The sequence below is a fragment of the Pristiophorus japonicus genome, chromosome 22 (assembly GCF_044704955.1).
Source record: "Pristiophorus japonicus isolate sPriJap1 chromosome 22, sPriJap1.hap1, whole genome shotgun sequence".
Taxonomy (NCBI): domain Eukaryota; kingdom Metazoa; phylum Chordata; class Chondrichthyes; family Pristiophoridae; genus Pristiophorus; species Pristiophorus japonicus.
Genome location: NC_091998.1, coordinates 13,970,538 through 13,997,998, shown reverse-complemented (window position 1 = coordinate 13,997,998; position 27,461 = coordinate 13,970,538). Strand labels below are relative to the sequence as shown.

At 42.0% G+C, this 27,461-nt stretch overlaps 2 protein-coding genes across 6 annotated transcripts in view; one reads left to right on the top strand and one right to left on the bottom strand.

The window, feature by feature from the left end:
- The window catches only part of parga (poly (ADP-ribose) glycohydrolase a), a 179,411-nt gene that overhangs the window by 151,122 nt on the left and 828 nt on the right, over positions 1–27,461 (bottom strand). For 4 of the 5 annotated variants that reach the window (XM_070865649.1, XM_070865647.1, XM_070865648.1 and 1 more), the window contains exons 2-3: positions 19,469–19,535; positions 17,448–18,491 (exon numbers count right to left, since the gene is read on the bottom strand). In XM_070865649.1, the coding sequence (XP_070721750.1) occupies positions 17,448–18,491; positions 19,469–19,482 (1,058 nt within the window). In that variant the 5' untranslated portion in view covers positions 19,483–19,535. Of the gene's footprint in view, positions 1–17,447; positions 18,492–19,468; positions 19,536–23,158; positions 23,327–27,461 lie in introns of those variants that run through there. The other variant, XM_070865651.1, reaches the window with a different exon arrangement.
- The window catches only part of rps24 (ribosomal protein S24), a 70,062-nt gene continuing 43,702 nt past the window's right edge, over positions 1,102–27,461 (top strand). The window contains exon 1 of the mRNA XM_070865661.1: positions 1,102–1,119. Coding sequence (XP_070721762.1) covers positions 1,117–1,119 — 3 coding nt within the window. The 5' untranslated portion in view covers positions 1,102–1,116. The remainder of the gene's footprint in view (positions 1,120–27,461) is intronic.

Here is a 27,461-nt window from a genome sequence, read left to right as displayed (position 1 = left end):
CCCTGCTGCCTTATAAGTACAATAGCAGCAGGAAGTGACCTTCTGAGAGCAGTGGTGGCAAACGGCAACTAGTTGAGATAGCTACCCAAAAAAACACTGCAACACAATGAGCAAGTTCAAATTAACATGCAAGTAAGATTATGTACAATAGTTTTTGATCCCACTGCTTTCTTTCAAGTTCACATAACCTTGACTGAAAATGATAATCTCAGCACATGCTTACCCAAGTTGCAAGCTGTGCAATTGCGGACATACATTCCCAACTTCCACGGGCAGACACAGTTGCTTCAGAGATTGGTGCCAAAATAGTGCAATATTTTTTTTTAAAGATCAAGTGATTACAGAATATGCAAATACAGTAACTGACTTGGAGATGTTTTTTAAGAAAAAACTCACAAACATTCACTTACAGACTTTTCCATTTTTGACGGCACCAGATGAACAGCCCAGAAGCAGGTGATTGCTCCTGATTCCTGTCCCTCCCGTTGCTGGGCACACACATTACTGCAGCACTTCTGCAGATGTAGTACTTTACTGTCTGTCAATTACACAACACGCTCAGTTCAATGCAAATACACCCCTGGGGGGAGGGGGGGCAGAAAGTAGACTGTACAGAAACACTGTAACCTTATGATACTCAAATATATTGACAAGCTTATTTTAACAACATTAAAAAGAGCAAACATATGTCCTGCTACTCCTTAGTGACATTTCAAAATACTCTGCCTAGCACAAAGGCTTTCTAGAAAAAGTAGGCATTTACAGTACTACGAAATCAGTAAAAGCTTTATTCATGGGCTATAAGCAAAATTGTTTCCGAATGCGTCGCACAAAAGCCGTCTGATTTAGGGCTAAAACGGATAATTAACCCCTGAAGAATGAATTCTAAAATTAGGGTTAAACCCAATAAAAGCCGACCACGTCAATGTCGGCATGCTGCAGTTCTATTGTCACACACACCAGCAGCGTTTGGTGTGACGAGTGTCTCGGCTTCTCTTCATACCAATGGGAAGTATCGACGCAGAGTCTGAATCACATGGACAGCTGAGCAAAGTTAATGGGGAGCCAGCACTGATGACACGTCCTCTCATTTTAGGATTATAACTTGTGACGGCTATGGTAAGTATTTAATATTTACTTAGAAGTATTTTATTTGTTTTGATTATGACATCCAGTTAAATGTTTAATATTTCTGATTATATTTTGACTTTTAAAAACATGTGTTTGTTCACGGTCAATGTCATCCGAGTTTTTGAACTCGAATTCAAGAATAAATTAAAGCCAGAAATTAGACGGCAAGCTTCCAGCCTTTTTGCCAGCTTCCTCCCCTTTACTTGAAGGCATTGACTCCTGCGGGGGTACAGTTCCATGGGCACTCTCAAACCTCCAGTACCTTGCCCAAGTGGCCATTTTTCATCTGAATCTAGAAAGTGAGTGACAGCAGGCTATTCAACTGCATACAGCATCACAGCCAGGCCCAGTGCTATCCTCACCCGAAGTCCATAAACGCACACTTTCCCGCATGGGTCACTGGATAGCGATCAAGAGGGGGAAACCCAGGCTAATGTTTCCAGTCCCTACCAGGACACTGTAATTGACCTCTATCCCTAAATGCCCCCACTGGCAAGATCAGATAGCTCAGCACATTCAGGAAATCAAACCCACGACCTTCTGGTCTGTAGAACTTAGCGTTACACAGCACTGTGTATAAACAATATTGAAACCAGAGTCTAGAAACGTTTAAAATAAAGCAAAAAATCTTCACTACGGATACATTTAAAATTATTACACAATATTATAAGACCACAAAATGTCCTACAGTCACAAGCTTCAATCATTTATTAAGTACTGTGTAACAGCTCCTTTGTACGGTTTGCAAAATTATTGAGGCCAAAAAGAAAGGGTTATTAATTTTAACAGATATGTGTCTCTCCAAATGTATCTCTGCCATCATACGAAGGATAAAGCACAATCTAATTAACTCAGCAAATACAATCTACTGAGAATTCAGTCATTTTTGTGCTGAAAATTGAATTATTCAATTATTTCAATTAAACAAATTTGAATTAAAAGGACTACATTGCATGTTAAAGTCCAATTTGCACAATGCCATAAAACCATTCTGCTGAATACTGCCATTAACATTTTGGTTAGCTAAGTATATATGTATAACATATGCACAAGAGTTGCACCTGTGAAGGGAATTAACAATTTAAACAAGTGATCGGGTAAAAACATAGGGTCTTTTTAAGTTGACAGTAGGGTGTGAGGAGAGTGGCACTCAGGCAGAAACCACAGCCTATGAGTACCACTGTTTTTTTAAAAAACATATTTCACCATGTCACTGGGGTACCAACTGCGCCTTCTGGAGAGCGAATGTGATGGACGACTGGATTTTACTCTTGGGAACGGTGAAAAAGCAGGTTCCTGGATGCTATTGGAGACACTAAGTTTTCCTCCTTTACGTTGACAGGAACCACTGATGGCACATCAACTTGGCACCATCCAGAACCCACAAAAATGCAGTTGTTTGCAAACCTCAGGACACACGAGATCTATTTAGAGCCAATAATATTTCTAGCGTATCTAGTAATTTTATTTAATATTGTCTAGAGATGCTTTTTGCATAAAACTTGGACCATTATAGATGGAAATTGGGCATTACATGCATTTTTCTTAAAAAGCCAAGATAACAGGAAAAAATCTGAATTGGGAACACATGCTATTCTAACTGGTGCTGTGGAGGATGATCGCTGGAAGCAGTGCTGCAATGACGCGCACAAGAATATAGAACAGCTGATTAATGTACATGAAGCAGAATGAACTTTTCGCAAGGGAACATAATCAGTTTGCGGTGCAGCAGCTCAGCCAGTTACTGTTTATTATAGCAAATTGAAGATATTACATTACTGCAATCTTCCGACGCAAAAAGCATCTATTTTTGGATCCAAAAGACTGTAAATGCTTTCCTTCAAAACGAGTATGTTCACCAGTACAACTCTTGTTCATATTAATTTTATTACAATATCTATATTAATTTTTAGAACATAAAATTGAAGCCACATGCACTGGACTTTATGGAATTATTTAAAAGTTGAGCTTCATGTACATTGTTTAAGCTGCTTCTTTTTTACATGGTGGCTGTTAACAACCTGAAACCAATCAAATTGCAGGCAATACATACCATATATACTCTTCTCCAAGGCCAACAATCATACTCTGTTACAACTGAACAAAGACAGGAATCAGATGACGACAAACCAGAGAGAGGGGAGCAGGAGACGAGAAGCCATAGATAGGGATAGGTCGCCAGAAGCAAGAGAGAATTAAGCAGCTCTGGAGAGTCCAGAATTGACAAGAGATCAGGACAAGGTCAGAAGCGGGCAAGTGCACTCCAGAGGATGAGATAGAGTTATCACTAACACAATGACTCTACATTCAATTCCATACAATGCCTGAAGTCTTTGGTATGATAGATAGGTAGGACATACAAGGGCTGCATATCAAAAAGTAAATAACAGGAGAAGGAATCTCCGTGAACCTCCCCATCCTCAATGATGGCAGGGCCCAGCACACGAGTGCAAAAGACAAGGCTGCAGCTTTTGCAACTATCTTCAGACAAAAGTACCGAGTGAATGATCCTTCTTCTGAGGTCCACACCATCACAGATGCCAGCCTTCAGCCAATTTGATTCACCCCACATGACATCAAGAAACAGCTGAGTGCACTGAACACAGCAAAAGCTATGGGCCCCAACAACAGCCCAGCTGTAGTGCAGAAGACCTGTGCTCCAGAGCTAACCATACTCGTAGCTAAGCTGTCCCAGTACAGCTACAACACTATTATCTGCCAAACAATGTAGAAAATTGCACAGGTGTGCCCTGTCCACAGAAAGCAGGTCAAATCCAACCCTGCCAATTACTGTCCCATCAGCCTACTCGAAGTCAGCAGCAAAGTGATGGAAAAAGTTATCAAAGGTGCTATCAAGTGGCACTTAAGAGCCCCAAGTGGGCAGAGGACACGTTTCAAAGATAACCTCAAAGCCTCCTTGATAACGTGCAACATCCCCACCGGCACCTGGGAATTCCTGGCCCAAGACCGCCCTAAGTGGAGGAAGAGCATGCAGAAAACAAGCGCAGACAGCAGAAGGAGCGTGCAGCAAACCAGACTTCCCACCCACACTTTTCTTTAACCATTGTCTGTCCCACCTGTGACAGAGATTGCAATTTCCGTATTGGACTGTACAGTCACCTGAGAACTCACTGAGAGTGGAAGCAAGTCTTCCTCGATTTCGAGGGACTGCCTATGATGATGACTCAACAATAACCTACTCACTGATGCTCAGTTTGGGCTCCGGCAGGACCACTCGGCTCCAGACCTCATTAGAGCTTGGGCCAAACAAGAGCTAAATTCCAAAGGCAAGGCGAGAGTGACTGTCCTTAACATCTGACCAACTGTGGCACCAAGGAGCCCTAGTTAAACTGAAGTCAATGGGGATCAAGCGGTGGTGGGGAACTCTCCAGTGGCAAGTCATGCCTGGCACAAAGGAAGATACTTGTGGTTGTTGGAAGTCAATTATCTCAGCCCCAGGACATCGCTGCAAGAGTTCCTAGGGGATTGTCCTAGTTCTAACTACCTTCAGCTGCTTCATCTGTCCCCTGCTAGAACGGTGCAGTGGCTCTAGGCCTTTTGGCTAAGAGCATTGGCGCAGAGTGATCCTTGATGTGTGCAAGGTGACCTCTGGCGTTTGTGATTTGACAAAGAATTGGAACGATTGGCTACGAATTTTAAAAAAAGTCAGAAGTGGGGCTGTTTGCTGATAATTGCAGGGTTCAGCTCCATTCGCAATTCCTCAGATAATGAAGCAGTCCGTGCTCGTATGAAGCAAGACTTGTACAACATCCAGGCTTGGGCTGATAAGTGGCAAGTAACATTCGCACCACACAAATGCCAAGTAATAACCATCTCTAGAAAGAGCGAGCCTAACCACCTCCCTTGTCATTCAATGCCATTAAAATCACCATCTTCTTACTGAATCCCCATGTCCCAAGCTCAAAATTCTCATCCTCACACTCAAATTCCTCCATATTCTCCCATCATATCTTAATGAACTTAATTACCCTTATGTGCCACATTGAGGGCCCAAGTTTCCACAGGATAAAAAACGGGCGCCCCTCCGAGCTGGGCGCCCGTTTTTCGCGCCTAAAACGGCGCCAGAAAAAAAACGTGCTATTCTCGAGCGCTTTGCAGCACCTTGTCTGTTTGGCGCGGCGCCCAGGGGGGCGGAGCCTACACTCGCGCCGATTTTGTACGTGGGAGGGGGCGGGTACTATTTAAATTAGTTTTTTTCCTGCCGGCAATGCTGCGCGTGCGCGTTGGAGCGTTCGCGCACGCGCAGTGTGAAGGAAACATTGGCACTTGGCCATTTTTGTAGTTCTTTGTAGCTGTTTAATTTTTGAAAATTTTTTAATAAAAGCACATTGCCATCAGCACATCAGCACTGAGGCTACCCTTCTCACTGACTCCTTCCCCTCCCCACCCTCCACGGCAACAAACGGCGGTTTCCTCCCCCTCCCTCCCCTCCACGGCAACAAACGGCGGTTTCCTCCCCCTCCCTCCCCTCCACGGCAACAAACGGCGGTTTCCTCCCCCTCCCTCCCCTCCACGGCGGCAACAAACCGCTGTCTCCTTCCCCTCCGCGGCGGCAACAAACCGCTGTCTCCTTCCCCTCCCTCCCCTCCGCGGCAACAAGCGGCGGTTTCCTTCCCCACCCTCCACGGGAACGAAAGATGGCTGAAGCACATTTACACAGGTAGGAAGATGGTTTATTTAATCTTTTCTTGGCTTATAAATGTTTATTCAGGTTGGATTTATTTGTATAATATTTGTAGAAGTATAAATAAGGATTGATTGTAGAATTTAATGACTTCCCTCACCCCCCACCCCCACTCTCCCTCGTTCTGGACGCCTAATTTGTAACCTGCGCCTAATTTTTTAATGTGTCGAACAGGTTTTTTCAGTTCTACAAAAATCTTCACTTGCTCCATTCTACTTTAGTTTGGAGTACGTTTTCACTGTGGAAACTTTGAAATCAGGCGTCAGTGGCCGGACACGCCCCCTTTTGAAGAAAAAATTCTGTTCCAAAGTAGAACTGTTCTACCTCACTAGAACTGCAGAAAAAAAAATGTGGAGAATTGCGATTTCTAAGATAGTCCGTTCTCCACCAGTTGCTCCTAAAAATCAGGCACAAATCATGTGGAAACTTGGGCCCATATTCTCTGCTCTCCTAACATTTTAATCCTTGTTGGTTGCTCCATCCAATTCACTAATGGAAAAGATCATTAAACCTCTGCATTCCTATCCTATGGAATTTTCTCCCAGTTTGCGCTGCCTTCCCACTTCTTCCTCACCTTGAAAAATCTGAAAACTCTTCTCTTCAGCTATTCTGTTTTCCCTTTTTCTCCTGCTTAGCGTCCACTGTTTTTCTTCCTCAATGTACAGTACTTTGAGAACTCTTCCATACTTGAGCAGGCCAAAAAAAAAAGGAAGTTGTTGATTTCCTGGCAATTATTTGCCATCTATATGATTGTATTTAGTACAGTTCAGCAACATACCACTGCAGAAGGTACCAAAGCCATAAAAGCAGCTGCTAAACAACTCCACTGTAATGCATTTTAAAAATAAGTTATTAGCACATGTTTTATCATTAATTATATAGCTATATGCTTCTTTTTAAAAAGCTATACAAATTGACACAGCAAAAAAAGTTTTGCCCATAGATATGTGAATGTTTAGCTTCTGGCAAAATACATAGTTCAAATCAAAATCCAGAAAGTCTCCACCAAAGTGTCAAATCTACTGAACATCTTTTTAGATTTTAAACATTTCATTTCTCAACAAATGTGGCAGTAAGTTTGCAAGTCCTGATCTTCAATGACACAGGATTAAACAGTTTACTGGTCAAGATTGCAAAATGAAAGCCACAAAACGAGGACGAATGAATGGTGCAAGTGGTTTGGAATGTAATGCTTTCCTAATGGGGTGTTAAATTATTTGCTAAAATTTGGATTATAAATTCAAAGTGAGAGATTAGAAAATCATGCAGTACTAACCTTGCATATGCAGACAATGTAACCAAGAATAGGACATAATTTAACCTCAATAACGTACTGGGCTGGAATTTGCGGTCAGCAGCGAGGAAAAGGCGTTTGCCGCTGGCCCTGAAGAAAGCTGCCCACAAAGATCTCGCAATCTCTGTGGTGAGAAGTTTTCCTTTTTCGGCGCGCAAGAGAGTTCAGTGTAATATCATGGGGAATCCCTAGCGTGCTCTACTGTGCCGTCAACAAGCTGTCTAAACAGGCAATCACAATACGGAAATCTTAAGACGGAAGCAGGAAATGAAAAGCTGCTTTTATCCCCACTTTTAAAAAATGTTCAGAACAAAACAAAGATTAGGGTCTCTCACATGGGGATAAGGTAAACCTGAAATAAATATGAACAAACTTTTGAAATTTTTTTTTTAATTTAAGTTTCTTACAAATTGTAATTTTTAAATTATGATGGAAAATTTGATACTCCCAAAAATTAAAATTCGTTTTTCAGGGCCATAACATTTGTTTAGCAATCAATACGCTGTTAAAACCCCAGTTGCACCTAATTCAACAAGGCCTAACATTTAATGGGGTATTTAATAGTGATATTACCACAGCAAAGCCCAAGGCTTTTGTCAGTTTCACTGATTGCTGGCAGTGAATGATTGACTGCAACTTTGGGATTTACCCACTTAAGATGCGCATGTGTTACATCCTTAAGTTGCAGTCAATTTCCAAGGGGAAATAACAACGAACACTGTTAGCTCACCGTTATTACCCACCGTAAATTTTGGCCCATTAATTAATTGCAGAGTAATTGCTGCTCCAGTGCTACTCATAATCCTGCACATTTTAATCCCATTTTACAGCTGTAAGTTAGTATTTTATAACTAGCAAAACGAAGTGCCATTAGACACAGAATATATGTACTGTAGTACTCGAATTTAAAATTCTCAGCCACAACTGAGGAAAAAGTGCTTATTTAGCAGTCAGTACTGAAAATGCGGAGAAAATTCTTTATACTGACATATAATTATTTTTATGTTGGTATATTGAGGTCTTTGTGTCTGTGGAGGGAGACAGAGTTAACATTTCAGGTTCTGACGAAGGGTCACAGACCTGAGGCATTGGCTCAGTTTCTCTCCACTGGTGCTGCCTGGCCTGCTGAGATTTGCAGCATTTTCTGTTTTTATGCTCATTATACTGTATAGCTTCCAGCAGAATTTCAGTCTATTGTCAGCTTAAAGACTTTCAGCTAAATTTATGTCTGTTTTATGTATTATACAAAGTTGTGTTGACGTAAATCAGTACAATGTTCTTCAAACTAGTTTCTTCTGTGATGTATTCTATGCTTACTTTTGTTATTAGTGACATTTAAAAGCACGCACATTTTCGTTATCGTTTTGCACCATAGCTTTTCTCAATCAGTTATTTAAAGATGAGACTTTGGGGCAGTTCAAGCAGTTTCTCTGTTTTTCCCTCAATCAACGTGACAAAACAGATTATCTGATCATCATCACATTGCTGTTTGTGGGAGCTTGCTGTGCACAAGTTGGCTGCCACGTTTCCCACATTACAAGTGACTACACGGCTGTAAAGCGCTTTAAGACGTCCGGTGGTCGTGAAAGGCGCGATATAAATACAAGTCTTTTCTTTTTTGATGATAAGTATTTAAATTGGAGTAAAATCATCGAGGAAATTGTTTGGAGAACGTTAGCAAAGCAATTTGGAATTGTTTCTGAAAATCTACAAAAAATGGTGAATGAGAATAGTCCGAATTATGTACTAACTCAACATGGAATATCACAACTAAACACTAGCACAAAGCAATTGCAGACAGGAAAAGAGGTACTTTCCTACAATTAGTTTACCATTGAAGATACAGAGCACAAAAATAAATATTTAAGAAAAATGGCACTAATGTAAACTTTTTAATATTTTATCAGTAACTCAGAAGTGGAGAGAGGAGGGGCAAAACAGCATTGGTTATACTAACTGGGATACCACAGATTACCTTAAGTGGCTGAATATGTGTAGTCTGGACATCTTTCCCCACACCTAAAAAGCAACATTTCCTATTGTTTATAAAATTTAGACGGTGCATTTGTTCTGTTGAAAGGAAGAATATTTTAACTAAATTTTTTGAGGCTCAAGTTAATTATCAAACAGACTTAATGAACCATCTACTGCACTCCAGCACTGTACTGCCACATACTGGAAGTATCATGCACAAGCTTTTGGCAAACAGCTTCCAAATGCAACAGACTGTCCATTTTTTGTTTTGAATTAGGCTGGCTGAACAACAGATTTTACTAGAGGCCAGCCATTTGAAACTTTGTTGAACAGCTCCATCCCTTCTCAAGGGAGGGGCAGACGTAAAAATGCACTTAATAACCTAATCCGTGCACGGCCAAAAACAAAACTTTACATTTAACACCTGACTTTTCATACAAAAATGGTATTACCATCTGGAAGAGTTCCCAACATGTTAAATAAATGGCTTATTGTAGCACAGCTGTTATTCTCAATTTGTACTCCAGTAGTTTGAATACTACTTTAATCATCCCACACGAAGAAGTACAGCCCCCACCACTTATAACAGGCACGTTGGTGTTAACATGATTTCCCCGCTATAAGTGGATGGTAAAACTGCTGCACGATGCATACATGGTTACTTAAATGCTTGCCTCTGCAATAAAAGTTTTGCATGTGTCAGTTTAAAAAATGTATCAGCCGTAGCTCAGTGGGTAGCACTCTCGCCTCGGAGTCAGAAGGTTGCGGGTTCAAGTCCCACCCCAGAGACTTGAGCACAGAAGTCTAGGCAGACATTCCAGTGCAATACTGAGGGAGTTCTGTACTGTCAGAGGTGCCGTCTTTCAGATGAGATGTTAAACCGAAGCCCTGTCTGCCCTCTCTGGTGGACGTGAAAGATCCTATGGCACTATTTCGAAGAGCAGGGGAGTTATCCTCGGTGTCCTAGCCAATAGCTATCCCTCAAACAACATCACAAACAGATTATCTGGTCATTATCACTTTGGTTTGTGGGAGCTTGCTGTGCTCAAATTGGCTGCCGCATTTCCTACATTACAACAGTGACTACATTTGGGGGAAAAAAGCACTTCGTTGGCTGTAAAGCGCTTTGGGACGTTCGGTGTTCATGAAAGGTGCTATATAAATGCAAATGTTTCTTTTTTTTTTAAAAACATATATCACACATAATAGTATGAAAATGTCAGATAGTGCAAAATGCAGAATCGTGGATTTGGTCTGGATCTTCATTTTTGGATCATTGCGATTCTTACAATTGCCCCAAAGACACCTGCAGACTCAATTTGCTGCAACAATTTGTCTGATGGTTAGAACATAAAGCGATTAAAATTGAAAGCAACTGCAACACAAGTCTGAGAGGACATATCAGAGTGATGAATATGAAACGGGTAAATCTTATTCACTGCCTCTAATGATAAGCACTGCCTGTAATAGCCGGCGTGCTCAATACATTATAAGCAGCATTTTTGTAATTGGCTCCTATGGTACTGGCAATTTAGCACTATTTGTCCAGTACAGGCAGCTGGCCACGATAAGCATGGATGTTCTAAGTGGCAGTGTGTGGCTGTGAAAACGAGTTTTGGCAGATACTTGATTAAACACGAGAAGGGGAACAGAAAGCAATGAAGATGAACAAGGTAAAAGAGACAATCTGAATTCCCATCTGAGGTTAGAGCAGAACTTCTTGTTCTAAGGATGAAATGCATGTTTCAAGGTTGAAATGGATGTTTTAAGTATTGGAGACTATGCAAGGAAACCTTTCACTATACCAAGAAAACATAATACTGTGTACTACATTTCACAACTTGCCTTGTGTACTGCATTTTAAAACTAATGTAAAACTAGCTATTCATATCATTTGTTGTTTGTGGAGCCTTGCTGTGCCATTTGGCTGCTGCCTAAATAACACGTGACTGCACTTCAAAAATAAAGACAGATCAAACTGCACACGGCTAAACTTAATATATCGTCGATTAACGTGTTCCCGTATCCTCCGCCTACCAGGATCAGTGCCACAGCAGATCCAGCATCAGAAATTTTAAGACTTCACCCTGCAATGCAAGATAATACAACACATTGTGATTGTGAAGTAAAACTGAGCACTGCAATGCTACTTTCACTTTCATTTCCTGCTTCTGGGGAAGAAACAAAAATCGAAGCCATACATTCTTAAACAGTCCAGTCATTCACAGTTGCTGTGGTTTCACATTTACAATCGATTGGTTCTTCAGTGTTCAACTGGAAAAAATAGTTTTACTCCTTAGTATCCTAGCCTGACTGGAAAAAGCTAGGATAAAAAACACTATATTGTGCATTAATCCTGCAATTTAACATTTTTCCTGGTGCAATTTTCCATTCAACTCCATTTATACTATTTGATGCAGCTGGAGCAGCGTTATAACGTATCTCATGAAAAACTCCTTAAAACATCTACGTCACAATTCTTTTCAAGAAAGCACTTTCCTAAACCCTTCTATTTAAATAAAGTGATGGCACTGTGCAAATGTAGGAACGTTATTTGTTGTGCCTTCTACACAGTACATTACAGGCAGATTCACATAACTGTTCACAACTAACTGATAAACTAGCAAATTTAACACAACTACAGCAGCCAATGCAACAACAAAACCAACAGCACTGCTTCACAGCATTTTCTACAAACCTTCATGATCACAAAACACACACAACTGCCACAATAGAGCAGCAGAGCACAAAGTTCTACTTTAAAGCATCCCTTTCACTCAGTTGCCCAATTTGTAGCTGAAGTAAAATTCAACTAATTGGCAGGGCATCTCATCCAGCTGTACTGCAGGAACGGGCCTTTGCACAGCCACTAACTTCTTCAATTCGTTCAACAAATCAGCTCCACACACACACAGGAACAACCAGCCAATGTTTGCTTCCTGCTTCCTGTTTCCAAAGCAAGCCCAATCAACCAAAGCACAAGAGATCAGTGGATGAATTTTAGAGTATGCATTTCTTTTGTTTCACTTGTAGAACTTTGAGCTATCACAATCTTCCAAATTTTAATACAGCTGAGCAATATATTACTGAACACAAAATGTAAATGAGCAGAACATAAACATAACCACATGTAGAATGCTAGCTAAATAACAGTACTAGCCATATGTAGGAGATCAGTCATAAAGTTTCACTACGTCTTTTTAAAATGTACAATAATCAAATACTGCAAAGTATCACTTTTTTTTAAAGTCTCCCAGTTATTGTAAATTATTTATGTTTGTATCTTCGAACAACAAAACATTTAATGTGGTTTAATTAACTTACAATAAAATAAGCTATGAATGTTCTGGATGGTTTAATGGGTAAGTGCAGGGGGTTTCAATTGGCTTCAGCGGTTTCTGGGCAGAAGAAGGGAGAGGTATGTAGGTCAATACTGCCTTCGTTCCATTTACTTACTAATTTCACTATTACCTGGTTTCACCAATAAAAATAGTCCCAGCTAGGATACACGTCCAGATATACTGATTAGCAGGACACAACAACAACTTTTATTTATATAGCGCCTTTAACATAATGAAACATCCCAAGGCACTTCACAGCAGTGTTATAAGACAAAACGGATACATTTGATATCGAGTCACATAAGAAATTACGGCAGATGACCAAAAGCTTGGTTAAAGAGGTAGGTTTTAAGGAGTGCCTTAAAGGAGAAAAAAGGGAGGTAGAGAGGTGGAGAGGTTCAGGCAGGGAGTTCCAAAGCTGAGGTCCCAAGCAGCTGAAGGCACGGCCACCGATGGTTGAGCGATTATAATCAGGGATGCTCAAGAGGGCAGAATTTGAGGAGCGCAGACATCTTGTGGGGTTTTGAGGCTGAAAGAGATTACAGAGATAGGGAGGGGCGAGGCCATGGAGGGATTTGTAAACAAGGGTGAGAATTTTGAAATCGAGGCGTTGCTTAACTGGGAGCCAAGGTAAGTCAGCGAGCATTGGGATGATGGGTGATCGGGACTTGGTGCAAGTTGGGACACTGGCTGCCAAGTTTTGGATGACCTCAAGTTTATGTAGTGTAAAATGTGGGAGGCCAGCCAGGAGTGCGTTGAAGTAGTCAAGTCTAGAGGTAACAAAGGCATGGATGAGGGTTTCAGCAGAAGAGCAGGGGCAGAGGCGGGCAAGGTTATGGAGGTGGAAACATGTTCAGTTATGCCGCGGATTTGTGGCCAGATGCTCATTTCAGGGTCAAATATGATGCCGAGATTGCGAACTGTCTGGTTTAGCCTCAGATAGATGCTAGGGAGAGGGATGGAGTCAGTGGCTAGGGAACGCAGTTTGTGGTGGGGATCAAAGACAATTGCTTCGGTCTTCCCAATATTTAAATCGGAGAAAATTTCTGCTCATCCAGTACTGGATGTCAGACAAGCAGTCTGACAATTTAGAGACCAAGGAGGGGTCGAGAGACGTGGTGGAGAGGTAGAACTGGGTGTCGTCAGCATACATGTGGAAATTGACTCCGTGTTTTCGGATGATATCAAGGGACAGCATATGGATGAGAAATAGAAGGGGGCCAAGGAGGTATACCAGAGGTAACGATGCGAGAGTGTGAAGAGAAGCCATTGCAGGAGATTTTCTGGCTACGATTAGATAGATAAGAATGGAACTAGGCGAGTGCAGTCCCACCCAGCTGGACGATGGTGGAGAACATAAGAAATAGGAGCAGGAGTAGGCCATTTGGCCCCTCGAGCCTGCTCCGCCATTCATCATCATCATAGGCAGTTCCTCGAAATCGAGGATGACTTGCTTCCACTCTACAAGTGAGTTCTCAGGTGGCTGTACAGTCCAATGCGGGAATTACAGTCTCTATAACAGGTGGGACAGACAGTGGTTGAAGGAAAAGGTGGTTTGCCGTGTGCTCCTTCCACTATCTGCGCTTGATTTCTGCATGCTCGAGGCGACGAGATTCGAGTTGCGCAGCACCCTCCCGGACACTCTTAGAAACATAGAAAAGAGGTGCAGGAGTAGGCCATTCGGCCCTTCTAGCCTGCACCGCCATTCAATGAGTTCATGGCTGAACATTCAACTTCAGTACCCCATTCCTGCTTTCTCGCCATACCCCTTGATCCCCCTAGTCGTAAGGACCTCATCTAACTCCTTTTTGAATATATTTAGTGAATTGGCCTCAACAACTTTCTGTGGTCGAGAATTCCACAGGTTCACCACTCTCTGGGTGAAGAAGTTCCTCCGCATCTCGGTCCTAAATGGCTTACCCCTTATCCTTAGACTGTGACCTCTGGTTCTGGACTTCCCCAGCATCTAACCTGTCTAACCCCGTCAGAATTTTAAATGTTTCTATGAGGTCCCCTCGCATTCTTCTGAACTCCAGTGAATACAAGCCCAGTTGATCCAGTCTTTCTTGATAGGTCAGTCCCGCCATCCCGGGAATCAGTCTGGTGAACCTTCGCTGCACTCCCTCAATAGCAAGAATGTCCTTCCTCAGGTTAGGAGACGAAAACTGTACACAATACTCCAGGTGTGGCCTCACCAATGCCCTGTACAACTGTAGCAACACCTCCCTGCCCCTGTACTCAAATCCCCTTGCTATGAAGGCCAACATGCCATTTGCTTTCTTAACCGCCTGCTGCACCTGCATGCCAACCTTCAATGACTGATGTACCACGACACCCAGGTCTCTTTGCACCTCCCCTTTTCCTAATCTGTCACCATTCAGATAATAGTCTGTCTCTCTGTTTTTACCACCAAAGTGGATAACCTCACATTTATCCACATTATACTTCATCTGCCATGCATTTGCCCACTCACCTAACCTATCCAAGTCGCTCTGCAGCCTCACAGCATCCTCCTCGCAGCTCACACTGCCACCCAACTTAGTGTCATCCGCAAATTTGGAGATACTACATTTAATCCCCTCATCTAAATCATTAATGTACAATGTAAACAGCTGGGGCCCACTTTGGGCGGTCTTGGGCAAGGAATTCCCAGGTGCCGGATGAGATTTTACACTTTATCAAGGAGGCTTTGAGGGTGTCTTTGAAGCGTTTCCTCTGCCCACCTGGGGCTTGCTTGCTGTGTGAGAGTTCCGAGTAGAGCACTTGCTTCGGGAGTCTCACGTCGGGCATGCGGATGATGTGGCCCGCCCAATGGAGCTGGTCGAGTGTGGTCAGTGCTTCGATGCTGCGGATGTTGGCCTGAGCAAGAACATTGACGTTGGTGCATATATTCTCGCAGTGGATTCTTACAAATCCACTGGGAGGGTAGACGCACCAACGTCTCCACCATTCAATAAGATCATGGATATTGGAGACGTTGGAGGAGGATGGAATGGTCAAAAGACTGCAGACAGGTCCAGGAGGGCAAGGAGGGATAGTTTATCTTTGCCAAAGGATGTCATTTGTGACTTTTATGAGAGTCGTTTTGGTACTGTGGCAGGGGCAGAAACCAGATTGAAGGGATTCAACTATGGAATTCCAGGAAAGATGGTCACAGATTTGGAAGGCGACAAAACGTTCAAGGACTTGAGAGGAAAGGGAGGTTAGAGATGGGGTGGTAAGCTAGCAAGCACAGTGGGGTCGAGGATTGATTTTTTGAGGAGAGGGTGAGACTCTGCTGTTAACACTTCAAATAAAGTGCCCATGCACAAGCATTTTTAAAACAGGAGGACAGTCCACAATTAATCACCAAGCAACGACAAAAACATTGCAATGTTTTAAGCTCAATTTATTCTCCACTCAACTCCATAGATCAAAATACTTGGTAGAAAGGCCTTTACTTATTTGTATTGCATTAGAGGCCAAGTACCTTGCTAAAGGTTACTGCTAACAATGAAGCACAACTAGGTCAACAACAACGTGTTTATATTTCAGCGTTAATGCAGATAAACATTACAAGATGATTCACAAAAGCTTAAGGTAAAAAAACAGATACCAAGCCAGTATTAGGAGAAATGACTAAAAGCTTGGTCGACTTCAATGATAATGCCAGGTATTATTACTAGAGGTCATTAATAGGTCCTAGATTGAGAAACAAAGAACTTTCAGAATAAGTGGTTTAAGATTCAATTTTTAAAGTCTTCTGACTGTAGCATATTCTGTACGAAGTTTACTGCATGAACTTATCAGAAGACCACAGCTCTTTTTTTAATTTCCTGCTACCCACATTATGCAAGACTGAATGTGATGCTAAATTGTTGGTAATACTGTACTATGAACAGGCATGCACCATGAACTAAAGTGACATTGCTCAAACTTAAGCTCACCAACTATCCCTACAATGCTCTATTCACGCTCGTGGTACAAGGATGAGAACTGCTCTACTCAGTCCCGGATTGGCATTAGTAGATAACTTCCTATCCTTCTATTAAACTCTACTTATAGCCAATACACTACTTCAATTATATTATACTGCCGCAGCAACGATGTAATTGCTATTTAAGTCACAGTACGACCTCATTAATTACATAACACAAACACAACGATACAAGTTGAAACTTGGGAGTAAAAGGTAATACTATGGATATGAGTGGTACAACATGACAACATGCAATATATGTACTGGTCACGTCAATATGTAGAAGATACTACATATGAAGAAAAACAATAAAAAACAGCTAGTCACCACATAGATATCAAAATGGAACGTAATTTTGTAGAATTCTTTGAAAGATGTATTAAAAGGTTCTGCCTAGATTCACACGCACACAGAATATCTCAGACAGTATACCTTCACTGACATGCTTTCCCGCTTGAAGAAAACCTAGGTAACCAATTACAGATCTTGCATATCTTTTTGGTAAAGTGTCATTTTTTTTCTTTTTCTCTTAAGTTAGTGACACCTTGCTGAGGTATAGTCCCAGAGTGACTCTACAACAGCTTACCACAACGGCCATTGTAGCATTAATATAGATAAACATTACATGGTGCTTCACAAAAGCTTAATAAAACATTGTTCATGCTCGAGTCTACAATGCCTGTGGGAATGAGTGGAAAGTCACAGCCCAGCCAGAGCCTCACTTGATGTCCACATATAAATTCATAGCAAGTGTTGTTTGAACAAGCAGGAATGGGAACCCTGGCTGATTTTCCACTCTCTAACAAGGGGCACTGAAGCTAATTGTAGCCTCCTCGCCATCACCTTGGCTGAGATTAATTATGTCAGTTCAGAGTGGAAAAAGAAATCTTTCTCATTTGAATGGCTCAGCAACTGACTGGATAAACTTGTTAAGCCATTTCGGGCCTTACGCATTTGTGGAAGAACTGCTCCGCTCTCAGTCACTGCTGAGATTTTCTCTGTACACATGGATCTCTGGAACACAGAAAATTAAAAGAGCTGTACCTTTTGTCGTGTATCCTTTGTGGCTTCCTGTCCAGGTAATCAAAATGATCAGTGATTTTTGTTGGCGGCTTTGAAGGACCCTTTTGGTTTCCGGGCTGTGAAGATGAACTAGTCGATGGGTTTATTTTTTGCTCTGGCTTCAGTGCTTTACGTGTTCCATCCTTTAGACCACAAAATGGTTGTGTCTGTAAGAATGGATCCTCACAATTACATTTTATGTCTTCGTCCACTTCCATCATTTCTTCATCTCTTTTACTGCCAGTATTAGCACAGTATGCCTTCTGGGTAAGGGAGGTGTCCTTCAGACTTTCTGAAACTTTGACTGATAAACAAACATGTTCAGACTCTGATTCGTGGGAACTATTACCTGAAGTATCTACTTGCATAGGGAAGACAGACTCAGTCGCTTTCTTAACAGAGAGGCAATCTCCTGTGTCTCTCTTCCCACTCTCTTGCTTTCCAGTTCCACTTGGGCCAGGCATACATTGCTCGCAACTAGAATCAGAGAGCGGACTCTCAGGGACAACATATATCTCATCAAATGGATCTTCAATTGAATTTGTGACCTCGAGGTCTTTGATGTGATGGTCCTCTTTAACTGTGATTATCTCACCTGCTTGAGCGGCTACAGTATTTCTTGAGCCTTTTGTCTCAGGAGGTTTTATTACCCATTCCGCAAGCGTCTTGCACTTTTTTTTGTCCGGGATAATGCTCTTACCGTTTCCTCCAGAACCAGAACTTTCCACTTTGGTACATGGTGCTTTTTGGTTATCTCTGTCACTTTCAGAAGTATGTCTGTCCACACTTTTGCTGGTCTGTTCAAATCTCTCAGCCTCTGAACCAAAGGGATTTTTCCCCTTTTGTTTTCTAGTCTTCTCTTCGGACTCACAGTACTCTGTTGTTTTGCTATTTTTGGACTCTTTTTCTGAAGTATTCAACATACTGCTCTGCTGCATATACTGGACTGTCTGTATATCCACATTTCCACTCTCATTAGAAGTTTTTTCCAATCCTCCATCTTTGACTTGATGTGTATGTTTAGGGCTGCAAAATAATACAATGTTGAGATGAAGGAACAACTATTTAAATACATATACATGTGAATTTGTTAAATTGAACCACTTTTTTTTTAACATTTGCTATACTTTGCCACCACCCACTGCACGTTCAAAAAAATGAACACTAGTGCATTCTCCACAGTTAGAGAGCAATAGTTTAATCCATGGATACACCTTGCTGATCCTAGGATTGTCCTAAAGAACACGCATTTAAGTTCTGTGGAAAGAGACACACCATACCTAACCAAATGCCCTCGGGAAAATTCTTGTCAAGAATCCCATTTATCTTTGGGATCCCAAGGTAAGAGTCCAAGACTGTGGTTACAAAACTTCGCTCTGATCCCCAGCTCGCTTTAATGATGACCAACTTCCAGTTAATTTTCTCTGGCTGCCTTGAGAGCATACCCATAGCGTAGGGTTGGTGTCACACAGGATGTAAGTTAGTGAATCAGTTGGATTTTATGACAATCTAACAGCTTCCATCATCATTTTATCTGATGCCAACCCACAAATTATGAGATTATCTCACAACTTGTTATGGTAAGTTTAGAACTCATGACACTGGTTGCAAGTCCAGTACCATTATCACTGGGCTACTGTACCCATAGGTCAGTTCGAAATACAAGTTTGTCAACCTATTTTATTTTATCCTCTTTCTCTTCCTTTCTTTCATCTTTACCCTCATACTCTCTTGCGTGTTCATCTTTTCTGAAAATTGTAATAGAAAAGCTCATCTCTCATTCATATTATCAGAAGTTATCATTGGGAAAAAGTCAGCGATCGGCATTATTGGTAGATTGTGGATCCTGTACACTGGGGAGCAGCCTGTAGCTGCAGATATATAGAAACATATAAAGATAACTATGTTGTCCTGCACCACACTCTTGGGGAAGATGACTGCATTCAAGGACAACAGGAGTTACTGCACCGCAAGCAATACATACTATAAATCGAGAATTATACCTTGCTTGGTCCATCTTTAAATCTTTACATTTGTCTGTCGCTAAATTTGCCCACTTTTGTTTTCGGCCTGCAAAATATCAAAACATGCATCAATGCACAATTCATGATTTCAAATTTAAATTTTAAAAATCTAAAAAAGGTACTGTGCAATGTTCCCTGTAATTTTTTGGGGGTGTGCAGGCCCATTCAATTTTTCACGCTTGCGTGGTTGTTACCATTGTAAAACCCTTGAGCGGCCCGTGCGAGACTCCAGACTGTTGTGTGGCAGCGCAACTTAATGAGACCATTAGTCCTGTAGTATTACTTCCATTCGGGTATTCCAGAACCAACTGTTTAATCCGTGCTGATGGTCATCGCTTTTTAATTTCTTAGACTTGATGTGCACATTTCCCCTAATTTCCCCCTAGATTTATACACAAGTTATTTACATCTCAGAAAGGGTATTTGTCCGGACTGAAGCAGTTCTTTTCACAGACTTCTACTTGCCAATTTGTGGGTTAACTCCCAATTCCAGTGTCTTTTTTAAGATCAAGACATTATCTAATGCACGAGCAGCGCATGGCCAGATAATCTGTACCTTTCCATCCTATACATTATTTTCACTATGACACATTGTTTTACATTTCATTCGCAGCAATTCCTACATAGAATTAGCATCCAATTCCAGTAAATTCAACAAGTAATAGTTAGTACACAGCAGTAATAAAGGAAAGAATAAATATTTATATAAAACCTCGGGGTGTCGTAAAGCACTTCAGTTAATGAATTACTTTTGAAGTGTAGATTAACGAGATAGTTTATGTTAGCGGTGTTGGTTAAGGGATAAATGTTGGCTCGGACACTAGCACTCCCCTGCTGTTATTTGAATTATGCCACAGGATCATTTGCATCTTTTACGTTCGCATAAGCAGGCAGACAGGCCCTCAGTAAAACTACTCATCTGAAAGACGACACCTCCAACAATGCAGCACGAAGTGAAGCCCAAGTTATGTGCTCAAGTTTCTGGAATGGGGTGTGAACCCTCAAAGTGACTCAAAGGCGACAGTGCGACAATTGAGCCAAGGCAGACACCTAATACTCATGCATCTCTGTGGCATGGCATTGCATGATATGGTGCATGTTCATTATATGTTACACATTCAACAAATTACATTACACGTGTCACTATACAGTACACGGAATGGGTGATGGTACATTTACATTTTTCTTTTCAACGTGCATTACGAAACAGACCTTGCATTGTACGTGGCACTACATAGGTGTTTACAGATCATAGTGCTCCATGTACACAAAAAAGAAGTTACAAGTACAGCCTGAGGGGAGTTTTGTACTGATTCCTGCCCCCGGGTTTACAGTGGCAGAAGGGTTTTAAACTGTGGCCCTCCAATTTTAAGTGCATCTCTCAGCACGTAATCCTGGATCTTGGATTGCGCCAGTCTGCAACACGCAGACGTGGACATCTCCTTGCGCTGGAAGACCAGCAAGTTTCGGCAAGACCAAAGAACTACAATGTATCCCGTATTGTACCGAATTGTACTTGAACTGAAAAGCAAGGAAATGTATCGAACGGAACTGCCGTCAGCACCCAAATGTAGTGTATGGGATTGCTGACTGCAGCTAAATGTACTGAACAGCTTTTGAATGAACTGTACAAATTTTTATATGAATATAGTATATTTTGAAATTTTAAAAAATTCATTATATGTTACACAAAGAAACAAGACATCAGAGGTGGCAAACACACCTGTGATCTGGAAAGAATTTTGTGCAAGATGTGCTCAATCTTAAAATCTTTCTTGATTGGTTTCTGGAATGTTTAACCAATCAGAAAAGAGCAATGTGCACAAAAATTTTAATTATATAGATACTTGGATCTCAATTTTTTGACTGAACTTCTGGTAGCTAGCACAATTTTCAAACAAGGGCTGTGCTTATTAAATAGTCTGAAATCTTTTTTCTGACAATATTTAAAGGAATCACTTTTTCTACCATTTGCTTAACATCAAACTGGCTGCTCTCTGATGTAATATCACCACCAACATCTCAAAGTTGTATACTGGCTCACAGGTCAGAAACTGTCAAACACTTCATGAATACAAAGAATATGCAAGAAAAATGTCAGGTCATAGAAACATAGAAAATTGGTGCAGGAGTAGGCCATTCGGTCCTTTGAGCCTGCACCACCATTCAATATGATCACGGCTGATCATGCAACTTCAGTACCCCACTCCAGCCTTCTCTCCATACCCCCTGATCCCTTTAGCCGTAAGGGGCACATCTAACGAACTGGCCTCAACAATTTTCTGTGGTAGAGAATTCCACAGGTTCACAATTCTCTGAGTGAAGAAGTTTCTCCTCATCTCTGTTCTAAATGGCTTACCTCTTATCCTTAGACTGTGACCCCCGGTTGTGGACTTCCCCAACATCGGGAACATTCTTCCTGCATCTAACCTGTCCTATCCTGTCAGAATTTTATATGTTTCTATGAGATCCCCTTTCATTCTTCTAAATTCCAGTGAATATAAGCCTAGTCGATCCAGTCTTTCTTCATATGTCAGTCCTGCCATCCTGGGAATCAGTCTGGTGAACCTTCGCTGCACTCTCTCAATAGCAAGAATGTCCTTCCTCAGATTAGGAGACCAAAACTGTACACAATATTCAAGGTGTGGTCTCACCAAGGCCCTGCACAACTACAGTAAGACCTTCCTGCTCCTATACTCAAATCCCCTCGCTATGAAGGCCAACATGCCATTTGCCTTCTTCACCGCCTGCTGTACCTACATGCCAACTTTCAATGACTGATGTACCATGACACCCAGGTCTTATTGCACCTCCCCTTTTCCTAATCTGTCACCATTCAGATAATATTCTGCCTTCTGGTTTTTGCCACCAAAGTGGATAACCTCACATTTATCTACCTTATACTGCATCTGCCATGCATTTGCCCACTCACCTAATCTGTCCAAGTCACCCTGCAGCCTCTTAGCATCCTCCTCACAGCTCACACTGTCACCCAGCTTAGTGTCATCTGCAAACTTGGAGATATTACATTCTATTCCTTCGTCTAAATCATTAATGTATATTGTAAAGAGCTGGGGTCCCAGCACTGAATCTTGCGGTATCCCACTAGTCACTGCCTGCCATTCTGAAAAGGACCCATTTATTCCTACTCTCTGCTTCTCTGCCAACCAGTTCTCTATCCACGTCAATACATTACCCTCAATACTATGTGCTTTAATTTTGCACACTAATCTCTTGTGTAGGACCTTGTCAAAAGCCTTTTGAAAGTCCAAATACACCCCATCCACTGGTTCTCCCTTGTCCACTCTACTAGTTACATCCTCAAAAACTTCGAGAAGAGTTGTCAAGCATGATTTCCCTTTCATAAATCCATGCTGACTTGGACCGATCCTGTCACTGCTTTCCAAATGTGCTGCTATTACATCTTTAATAATTGATTCCAACATTTTCCCCACTACCAATGTCAAGCTAACCGGTCTATAATTCCATGTTTTCTCTCTCCCTCCTTTCTTACCCTACTAGCTCAGCAAATGGAGCCGTACAAACCAGGAAGGTCTTGAGACCCATCCGTGACCTGTACTGAAATTATGCATGTTGTGGAACCAATTTAGTCAAGAGTGCCTGTAACACAGATTCCGGGCCCACAGAAGCTTATACTGCAACACTGACCTCGAAGAAAGCTCCACACAAAGATCTAGTGATCTCAGTGGCGTGAATGTCAGCTTTCCGGACCTTTGTTTGAATCTGGTGCCAAATCAAGCGAATCTCCAGTGTCCAGCAACAGTGATGTCATCAAGCAGGCTGAGCAGCCAATCACATTGAAGAATTCTCACAGACAGCAAACCAGGAAGGAAAATGCACAGATTCTAATTTACTTCTTATAAATTTTACAAAGAGCGAAATAAAGATTGGGACATACACACATAGGATTAACGTAGAAGCTGAAATATCATAAATTTCCAAAAATATATTTTAAAGCCATGTAATTCTTAATCACATGAATGGACAAATTGACATTCCACAAATATAAAATTAGTTTTTCAGGGCCAGAATGGTTGTTCTGCAGTCAACACGCCGTTAAAAATCCAGTTACATCTCTTTCAACAAGGCTTATCTTTTTCGAGGGCGTTTAACAGCGACATTCCAGCATAATAGGGACATTTTCATCCTTCAGTGTGGTTTGAATTGATTACTGGCTCTGGGGAGTTCCACACGGAACCTTTGAGAGCAGGTAATGACTGACGGCAATTTCAGGATTTCCGCGTTTTATCTGCGCATGTGCTAAATCCTGAAGTTGCTGTCAGTTTCAGGGTGGTAATGATGGCAAACGCTAAGTTTCGTGATCATTACCACCGCAAAATCCGGGCCATGGTTTCTACACCAGCCAGTTCCACTGTGAATTGACTGCAAGTGTAACTTTGCACATCCTTTATTCTTTTAAACTCACAGTTCATGAATATTCAGCTGGTATGCGTAACTTGACTAATAGCTGGGAAAGCTAAATACACCAGAGAATGCAAAACTGCTGCGTTGGTAAGCTCACTGGAGGCCAAAAACCAAGGATCTCTCTTAAAACTTAGCCATGTTTGCACTCCTGATTGGGATCTAGCAACTTCTGCTGGAAATGCTTGTGGGCAGATGTAACTTGCAGATAGGCTTGGGCTCAGCCGCGCTACACCCTAATGGTCAATAGCCCGACAAAACCCACTGTCTTGCTTGAACATGAATAATGGCTATTTGCGTGAAGTAACATAGGTTGTAGTATTTGTTTTCAGATGGAAAAAAAAGTAGTGACAGGCATTAATTATCTTAAAGTATCTAGTGTGGATTCCCCAATGGCTCAGTAAGTTTATCCAGTGAGTCCCTAAACCAAACACAGCAGCAATGTCCGAGGTTTGACTCCACCGTCTGCGTTAAGTTAGCTGATGTCAGCCAAGGTGTCTGGATTCAGAGAACCTCCGTTACCCACGCGTGCACGCCTGATCACTATCCAGCACCTCCCGCTGGAAATGTAAGTGGATGGAAGGCAAGTGATGACAGACATGTGCTTGACCATGACGTTCCCATGGTTGATAATGTCTGGCTTACACATGGAAAATGGCTCCTAATGTGAGGTAGCACAAGAAAACCAACAACTACAGAATTGCACTACAGGAAGGATTCAAACCCGTCATCAGAGGATGGACAAGAAGAAAGACAGCAAGACATTTTTTTAAAGACAAAATAGACTACAGAGAAGCGATGCTCAGATGTTGGATATTTCACTGAATATTTTGACAATAGGGATTTTAATATGGATGTCAGGTTCAATTAAAATGTGCTAAAAAGGACTTTATCCAGAAAATTGTTACAATATTCATTAACCAAGCGGAGTAACTATTTATAAGAGAGAGAGCGAGCGAGCAAGCGCCCGTGCCTGGGGGGGAGGGAGAGCCTGGAGGGGGCGGGGCGGGGCGGGGGGGGGGGAGGGGGCGGAAATCGGAGGGGAGAGGGGGAACTCAGAGAAGATGGATCTTACAATCCCCTACAAGGGACATCATTGGAGTGGATGAAATCCAGAAGTCACAACACTGTCACTATTCACTTCATACCCAATAAACCTGTTAACAATCCATACACAATGCCCCATCTATGGTAGGGTAAGTCACTTTGGCTGGGGGAGGGACTCATTTGCACTGGGGTAAGTCACTTTGACTGGGATGGGGAAGCACTTGCGCTGGGGTAAGTCACTTTGACTGTGGGAGGGATGTGTCCTTTATGACTTCTGTTGTCAAAATGGATCATGTAACGTGCAAAGTTCGGCTAGGAGGTTCCATTCACACGTTCCAGAGAAACTTCAGGGTGTGGCTTATCCTCCAGGGGCCCAATGAGCAATAGATCATGTGATAATGGTAAGCCAATCAGAGAAACGGCTGCAATTCAGTTAGTTCAAAAAGACGCATCAGTAATTGAATTGCATCAATATACGCTTCCCATAACCACTGTGGGATCCAAATGTACACGGGCCTCATTAAATGATAATTGAATAAATCAAATTCTGTTTCCAGTATATTGGATTCCTTATTTTGGAAATTCAATTTGTTGATTCTGTCCATTTTTCATGTAAACTGTAATTCAGTGACCTTGACAATAATTGTTTATGTCATGGTACCAAAATCTCATTTATAAATTAATACATTTAATTGTTCATCGAGAAACATAAATATATCTAACTGCCTTCAAAGAAATGTCAATGCAAAGTAACAATTCACAATCACAGCCACATCACTATAGAGATGTATCAAGCACCTTCCACAGAAAGAGAGGAAAACATAGTAAGAAAATAAAAATGGTACAAGATTTACTGCACAAGTTAACCTGTAGCACTCGTATTCAGCTTTCTCAATAGCAACATTAACACAAGCCTGGGAACAGTTATTCATCCTCTCAGGGAATAATGCACAGCACTGGGGATTCATACAAAGCAGAACCAAACCTTCAAAGTTACCGTGGACAAGAGTTTGTTTTGCGCCAGCATCGATTCAGAGCACTGCATTTAACGCGCAAAAAAAAAACCTCTTAAGCATGTCAGAAAAGCAGCAACAATGTCAGAGTACAGTACAACTTCTCTCATAGGTTTGGTAACTTGTGAATCTGCCACCTCGTGCAGCAAATGCTGACAACTGGATCTTTGAGAGGACTCAACAGACTGCTGTTAAAGAGGAGTATTTGCAAATCAAGCAAAGAGCTAAATCAAAAATGGGGCAGGAAACTGGCTGAGAACAGGGGCTGGAAAGTTAGCTGATGGAAATGATTTTACCGGCTACACTCAACAATAGGGACTGCCAGCCCCTCAGGATTGTCCTGGTGGTTCCAGGAATTAGAGATTAAAGTCCTGGACGTACTGCTTCAAGCAACCTAGGACAACAATCATAGGAGCATGGTTTCATTACCTTTGGATACTTTTGTTTATTATTTATAAAATTACTGGAAATGGGAAACAACGTTGTTTGGAGGTCAGAGGTGAAACCTCCAGAAGAGGTCCAACCAGAGATGGCAACCGTACCCAACAACTGTAGAATTTGTTTCTTACAGCCGTGGCTCAGTTGGTAGCACTCTCACCTCGGAGTCGGAAGGTTGTGGGTTCAAGTCCCCATCCAGAGATTGAGCAAAAAAATCTAGGCAAACACTCCTGTTCAGTACTAAGGGAGTGCTACACTGTCGGAGATGCCATCTTTTGGACGAGACGTTTAACCAAGGCCGCGTTTGCTCTCTCAAGTAGATATAAAAGATCCCATGATACTATTTCGTAGAAGTTACCCCGGTGTCCCGGCCAATATCTATCCCTCAATCAACATCACTTAAAAAAAACAGTCTATCTGTCATTATCACATTACTGTTTGTGGGATCTTGCTGTGCGCAAATTGGCTGTCGCATTTCTCACATTACAACAGTGACGACACTCCAAAAGAAAAGCACATCATTGGCAGTAAAGCGCTTTGAGACATCTGGCGGTGGTGAAAGGCACTATATAAATGCGACTGGATTGACACCATCAAAATCCAGGTTGCCGATTGGAGCTTGGGTAGGACCACCGACAGGACCCAGATACAGCAGAGGAGCGGGAGAGATCGGGGCCCAGGGGCCGCATGGACCAGCCCACACTGCGAGGTCCGTGCAGCAGAGCAGGTCTCCGGTCGTCTTGGTCAACCCTTGCCACTGGACCAAGACCGAGCTCGGTCAAGCCCGCGTGGTGGCTGGTGTGCAACGGCCAGCCCACGTTAAAAGATGCCCACGCACAGGCATCTTCCACCCTTCAATAGGTAGTTCAGGACCTGGAATGTCAGGTCCATCATTGAAACACCTGTCAACTCATCCCTTTTTGGTGTGGAAGAAGCGGGTCATCCTCGACACGAGGGACCGCCCAATACGACTAAATGCAAGTTATTTCTTTCTTTTCATAAAATGGCATTGCCTGGAAATGAACGGACTT